Genomic DNA, 7970 nt, shown 5'->3' on the forward strand with positions numbered 1-7970 from the left:
CTGTCTCGGATCTAGATCTTACCACGAGATATTATTTCCTAAATAGAAAATTCGCTAGAAAACCCTTTAGAATTGAATAACGTCATAAATATTTGCTTAATAATAAATTGCAAGTGCATAAGAGTTCACAACAGTGATGCAACGGTCCTGCTAGGGTAACTGGGAAGCAAGCTCAGACCTCGTGGGATTCAGGTTCTCAGCATAGTCTAATTGGTCGTTAACTTATGTACTAATTAGGTGGGTGTCTTGTTACTGGTTATTTTAGTTCCGAGACAAAAGAGGCCAGCCATACATTGCGGAAGAAGAGCCAAGAAAACATTTGCCACTTAAGAACCTGCTTGGTTCTTTGAGTTCTGAACTTGTTATATTTTCCAACATGTGGTATAGTTTTCAAAATCAGATTACAGTAGAACGAAAACGAAGTGTATAAGACGATAAGAATGTTTTATGCAATGAATAAGAATAAAATGTTGTAAAACTCCAATATAAAAAGAATAACAAGACAACAGAAATTAAATAAATACAATTTTATGCTTGATAAGTTTAGGTCATAGCTAGCTTACGATTTATATATATTTATTCAAACAAAAAGTAGAAGGACCTATAATTTTTAGTGGTGGTCAATAGGTAATTAAGTTGAAATGCGTGGTTTGGTGAAACAATGATCAAATGAGAATAATTAGCCATGGAATTCCCGAGGTATTTTGTTGTTGTATGTTTCCGTAATTGTAAACATTTCCCTTTGGTGCCAAAGCGTGGTATCACGGTGCGAGCAACATACGGGTATATACAATGCTTCGACGCTGTTATGGGAATATCATAACCCGACTCCCATATTTGGTGGCATAATTAACAACGCTATTGTTTGCCAGCCTGTACAATGTATTTCAATAGGCCAATCAATTATATCAACAGTTTTGGTCGTTTTCATCTGAACTTTATTTAATTAACGGTATTTTACTGATGGTTTGACTATTGTGTTTGTTTATCGATGTTTGTGGTTTGAAATTTGTTTGGTTTCAAATTGCAATAGGAAAATGATCTTTGGTTAAATGTGTAGAAATTTTTCAATGCATTGAGTTAAAAAAATATTAAATCGACAAAATGTTAGACAATTATTTTAACTCTAAATGCATCGTTCACCGTCTTTCATTTGCAAATGAATTGAATATGAAGGGGTGAGAAGCCAAGGGGTACAAGTGACGTTTTTGTTTTTTCTGAGTTAACTAGAAACCATATCTTTAATGTATTAGAAATGAGTGGCCAACAGTGACAAGTGAATCTCTATCAGGTGCTGAGATCTAGTAATATGAGATCATATTATGATGTTCTATGTCTAATAAAATTATTGACCTCATGTACCAGAATGGAAATCATATAATAAAATTTTATCCACACAGAATTTGAAGATGAATCAAGTATGCTAGTTTACAATAATGTTTCCCTCCAGTTTGACTTAGTTCAAGGTTGTTGTGTACAACAGAAAAAATAATAATTCACAGCAGCATACTCCACTGGAGGTTCAATTTAACTGCAACCATTATTCCAAACCATGGGAATGAGATATCTATAACCATGGTCAAATTAAGCTGTTTAAAAACTTTACGCATGTGCAAAATATTATTATTATTATTATTAAACGTCCCAGAAAAGCAGTTTAACAAGTACGTGTAACACATTCGAGAACACAGAATATTTACAACTTGCAGGTGAAAAAGTAAATTTGTCACGTCCCACTAACAAGTTTCCGTCTTAGTTAATGGATTTTCTCGCGGATTTCAGGACAGTGCTGCTTGTCCAGTATGTTCGCTGGCGAAATGCCCAAATTTCCCTTTTCGCTTTCTTGAAAGTCTTGGACTGATTGCCCGGGGGCACATCCGGTGCGCAACGTTTACTTTTTTGCACCAAAGTAATATCTGGTTTTGTGGTTATCCTTTTCTATGAATATGACAGTTGCATCTAATTTCGTCTGATTTCGGAATTATCAATTGATTGTCATTAAAACTTTCTTATGTATGCTTATGACCGATGAATATTCATTTGTAATTTATGCTATTTACATGTTTGAAATGAATATATTTAGCTTCAGTAGGTCATTTTCCTGATGCATGAAAGGAGTAAGTAGAGAACAACATTTTAAACAAGAAACCTTCACTTTGTGCAATGGACTTGGTGAAATTTATTCGTGATATTAGCACCTTAATAATAGTTTCACAAGTGAAAAATTAGCATATACTCTATTTCACGTTGTTATCAGTTCTTATCAGTGTTGATGGTTTAACCTACAATGATTTAAAATGTATAATTATTCGAAACAACGTAACCTTAAATAACAAATTCACTTATACAAAGAAGGCCAGTTGTCTCCACTACAAGATGCATTACATTAGTTTAACTTAACTTATTTATTTATTGAATATCTCACAGAAAATGGCATGGACTTAAAATGGAGTTTGGAATAAGGCTAAGCGAATAGTTAGTTGAACATCGTGAGTTTAACATGCAACAATTTCATGGTTAATGTCTAGAGTATTCCAGAAGTGCGTTAACACAATTAATGTTGTAAAACGACATTTACACCTAAGGCTGGTAAAGTAAATGCTGAAGCAAAAGGGACGGTTGGATAGGGCAGCTTTCCCATAAAAACATTTCTCATACAAAATGTCACTGGTGAAAACTGTAACTTAAATGGATTTAGATAACTATAATGTTCATTTGAAGGAAATTCAACGCTAAAACACGTAAAAATAGGTTAAAACGTCTGAATTAAAGGACTTCATCTACGCCATTGCCCAACTCAACTGCATCTGCCAACGGATGTTTCAAAGGTGCATGATTGCAAGTGTTTTCACCCTCTCGATCGTGAATGATGAATGATGAATGATAAAGAGGTGAATACAATAACAGAAGTGACCTTGTTATTCCCGCTATCTTGCGTAACAATCCGTTGGTTGTTTCTTATCTTATTTGCATCCATAAGTAACCACTTCCTCCTCCAACAACAATCGGCCGATTTCTCATCCAGCCAAATATTTTTTTGGTTTGAAGGTTGACTAGTGGAAAATATGCAATATTATGACATGGAGATGTATTTTACAGTGAATGCCAATTTCTAGAAATGGATTATTCCCTCTTTCGAAACAATTTCTCAATGCCCGTTTACCAACAATCGTATTTCGGCAGGGAAATAGAATACTACATAGACCGAGAAATGCATGTAGGTAGGAATGGCCGGGAAAAAATGAAATTGCACATTTTTTCATGGTTCTGGGGTTTCCCAAATTATATGGATGATTTATTTTCTCAAATTGATGGCTTCGTCGCAAGGGAAGGAATGTTTATGTGGATTTATTTTTGGAATGGAAATAAATTTTGAATTATAAAGAACTAGTTTCAGTACAAAAGTGCAATTTCACCCCTTGGATTAAGCCTATTACTTCTTCGAAATAATTACCTTGTTCTCTGTTATCGTTTAAAAATTAAATGTATCGCAGTACTGTAATCCAAACAGGTTTCATTATTATGACACATGCCTTGTTAGTGCCTTCTTATACGGCGTTCTTTATCTTTTCAAACGGTTAACGAGAAAGAAATAACACATTCAGCTTTGAATTTATTTTACGTTGCTAATATTTTAGATACGTCGACAACCAATATTACCACTTTATTTCTTGTTTTATGTTAAATATATTTTTCTCAACTTGTCACATAAAGTTTTGACTCTGTCACGACAATAATTCACTGACCTCAAACCAAGAAAACCTAAAGAAAGATCGTTATTAATGTTATTTATATCTTCAGAGTTGTTTCTAATTTAGGCTGTTTTGTTTGTAATTTAATTTAAATGCTAAAACGCAAGTTTTGCTGTAAATCATAGATAAATGTTTGATTCAAATCATCTTAGAGTTAATTGGTATACAGATTTTCTTAATTTTACCTTACAAAACAACTTTAAAATGTTATTATTTATACATGTTTAGAAAAGATTAAATTTCGCCGACATGTTTTGTAAACTTGGTGAAGCCATGATGCTGGGATATGATTTAATCAATAAAGAATTAGATTTAATCATATTTGAATTAGAACATAGAAAGTTAAACCCTTCTGAGACTAACAAGACTCCGATTGTTCAGAAAAGATTACACGATTTACTCAGAACTATTTAAGATGACATTTTACATTCGGAAGCCAGTCAGCAGGAGATGAAACTGTGATGTTTTCACTCAAACGGCAATTATTGGTTTCCTGGTTTAGAAAAGTGAACAATTGAATTACCAAGAGCGTTGTCGGATAAAGGTTGACTTGCTCAAGTTACTTCTTTCCTTCGATTTTGCGAAACCGATGCTAAACCATAGAAATTACGTACTATAGGTTAAAATTAGTAAGAATGAACCAATAAATGTGAAAATTTACTAAAAATTATTTACTAATCAGTTAAATATAATTTTTGGTGTACTAACTATTTTTAATTTTAAAGTCAAATTTTGGATGACACTGATAGTTGTTATCTACATGGTAGATTAAAAGTACAGTACATAGTGGGCCTAATCTACTATGTCATGACTCCGCTGGCGCTTTGGAGTCTAGCCCGCACAGTAATTATTAGAAGTACCTGTTTTTTTTTTGTCAAACCTTCTCAATTCTTTCTTATCAAACATCATACATACGACACACTCCCACGCACGGGTTATCCCATGAGGGATTAATTTAGTTTATTTTTATTTACACATTTTAAAACCTATTTCTATTGCATATATTACATTTTGTAAATATTGTCTATTTTATACGAAATAAAGGATTTTGATTTGATTTGATTTGAAAGTATTTTTTTCTAATTTGTCAGATGAAATGCTTATTATTGATTGTATACTATTGGCTTATCTTTAAAAAAAATATAGAAAACATACTAAGGTATTTTTACTACAATTGAAAACATTTTCTATTCACAGTAGATATACATTAGTTGTTTTCATAATAAAATGTGAGCTTTGGTTTGTACTTGATTTAGGTAGTATGGGTTTATTTCCGTTTGTTAATACTCAATTAAGTACCTATGGCTATTTAATTATATTCTAAAACGGAAATACTCGTGTTGCCTACACATTAATGTATCTAGCTATCGTTTGTCATATAATTGAATCTATTGTAAAATAACCAACAATTATTATTTTTTATACCATGATTTAAGCTTCCCTATAAATATTTATTGCTCACATAGCATAGCATTATAATATTATTTATGTAAATACAAAAGCTTCAAAAATCATAAACATTAAGCATTGAAAGGTTTCTGCCAGTACAAACCTGAAAAAACTTTAACTTTTGCTGATTAAAACCCACTAATAGAATTTTGTGATAAAACATTTGGTGAAACTTTGGTAAACACATTTAGATCCGCTATCTCATAGATCCCAATCCATAGGCAGTGGTTTGGTGAAAATATGTTCATCAACTTTTGACAAAATCGATTAGTTACAAGCACTTTAATCGTTCTGATGGAAATGTATGCAATTAAAGAGATTGATGGTTTACTGAGGTAATCAGTTTATTTTCTATAGATATAAAAATAATTTATAGTTAGTTAAATAATATTTCAGCATACAATAAATACATTTTTTCTGAAGATAACAACTAAGAATTACATTTTAAGCTTGTGTGGTTTGTTCTCATTTTTCAAAATCTTTTTGATATTTATGTAGTACTAGTGTACTAATTTAGCTGTAATCGTGTTTTGTCTTAGAGTTCAAAATCAATCAAAAAATGGTTTGTGAGTGTCCTTAGTTTATTTTTATTTTCTTTATGTACATAGCAATGTACCAAATTTAAATTATTTACCAATTTAGAGTTATTTCAAACTATTTCAAAATATCTTTCCTACATATTTAGTACAGTTAATGTTAAAACAATAAATATCCATTTTGTTCAGTCAACCTTGACCGTTATAACTACAAACTGTATATGTATTAAAAAACAAGCATGAGTACTGATTACATTTGTATGTTTCAGGAAATGCAGCAGAGTTTCCCACAAATAGGATACACAATGGAGAAAGATTTAGACGAAATGATGGAGGTAAAGTAGTAACGATGTCTATTGTTAAGATTTAGAATTAAAACATACATAGTTAAAGGTGTTAACTATCTTAATCTAGGAAATTTTACACTGGCTCACTCATTGAGTCAAATGTAAATAACAACCTATGAAATGCTTAAAAATTAGCAATAATGTAAAGAATGCTTTGTGTTTTCATTGTTGTAAACTTTTCACTCCAACCTTTACCCTCATTCTATTATTTGTTTATTGGGTGTTGTGCTATTTATTGGGGAATTAGTAAAACCCCATTGACATTATTATACACACTACTCTGATCAATGTTCTTTACAGATCACTACGTCAAAGAGTTTAGTTTAGCTCATGTTTTGTTCTTATTAGGCAGGATCTTTCATACACACATAAACATTTTATATATTTTTTGTTATCTGTCAAAGAAAAATGTTGAATATTTTTATGGTATTTAAAAAAATGTATTTGCTCATTTTATTTTACAAACATTTTTAAAAGAATGTGTTCATTATTTATGTTTTTAACACAGATAAAAGATGTAATTAAATACAGCACGAGGATAGTAAACAGAAATTAACATTGTTAAAATAAATATCTTTGTATTTACATCACACTACAACTATTATCACCAAGAATTTACTATATGGTTAATTTTTCATACAGAAAAATAAACTTTATACCAAAACCTCGACATTGTCCAAGAAAACCTTTTGAAAAAGTACCGGAGATTAGTTTTCTCCTCTCGAAAATATCGGTGTAACTGAATAAGGAGTCTTGGGGGTTTTTAAACAACGTAATTTTAATTAAAAGTCTGATTTTCAAACAATACTAAAAAATCAAAAATAATAATTTGGAGAAGTAAAGTCAATCTTTTAAACTGTACGTTGTAAAATTACAATCATGATACTTTAGAGGTGAATGACCTTCTTAATAAATCCAGAGTCTATGCAACACTCTGTCATTTATAAAGGAAATTTACATCTGTAAGGAATATACAGCGTGGGGAAATGACGCAATCGTTATATGGGTCACCTCCGTCCCTTCCCGCCTTGCTACAATCAAGTCTTCCAGTGTCAATGGGCAAACCCCCTGAATAAAACCCTGGATAGCTTAGAAAACATCAACATGTCTTACCATGGAATATTTGTAATGCTTAAAAAAAACTCTTATTTCGGGAGCTGCATAAAACACAGACAGTGTGTGAGTAAAAAAAAAAATAAAACTCGAATAGCTTCCACCGAGTTGGCCTTTGTGAAAGTATGAACGGTTGGAAATATATTGATTGGAGATTATTGATTATTGTTAGCATTTATATGAGAACCTTTTACTTTTGTTTACATTATTACGGTTGAAGAATAGGAATGTATTTTGACAAGTAATCGTGAAGAATGGTACATATTAGTGTGATAGAGTGGTCCACACGTATTTCTCACTTTCTATTACCACCAGAGTTAATAAGTTGAAATTAAAGGTTTTTAATGCAATTATTGTAAATGCTCAATGTTCGACCACCACTACCACTGCTTTGATTGTACTTAAGTTGATGCGATTTTACTCTCTCTGATACGATAAAAACATTATGTCTGCTTATTCGAAATATCATGCATTTAATACAAATCACAATGATTCTACTAAGAATAGGATAATATGAAACTTACAAACCGAACTACTCGTTGAATACCTACAAATGCGTCCGTTTATTAGCTTTCTAAAACATTTGACACTATAATTTTCACTATGCGTGAGGGACGTATTCTACATTAACCCTTCTGGAAGCAATTTGAAAGATTTTGAGTTCACGACTCGCCTGGAGCGGTGTTTTGACTTTCTCCTCATCACTTGCCCCTTGACTCCCCCCCCCCCCCCCCCCCACTACACCTGACCCAAAACAACTTTACAATCGTGAC

At 31.8% G+C, this 7970-nt stretch overlaps 1 protein-coding gene across 2 annotated transcripts in view; it reads left to right on the forward strand.

Annotated features, from left to right (window-relative positions):
- Positions 1–7970, forward strand: part of LOC128998618 (uncharacterized) — a 146084-nt gene that overhangs the window by 96156 nt on the left and 41958 nt on the right. For both annotated transcript variants that reach the window (XM_054424832.1, XM_054424833.1), the window contains exon 2: positions 6007–6072. In XM_054424832.1, coding sequence (XP_054280807.1) covers positions 6007–6072 — 66 coding nt within the window. The remainder of the gene's footprint in view (positions 1–6006; positions 6073–7970) is intronic.

The sequence above is a fragment of the Macrosteles quadrilineatus genome, unplaced genomic scaffold (assembly GCF_028750875.1).
Source record: "Macrosteles quadrilineatus isolate MER2022 unplaced genomic scaffold, UCM_ALF_1.0 Scaffold_7__1_contigs__length_78375512, whole genome shotgun sequence".
NCBI lineage: Eukaryota > Metazoa > Arthropoda > Insecta > Hemiptera > Cicadellidae > Macrosteles > Macrosteles quadrilineatus.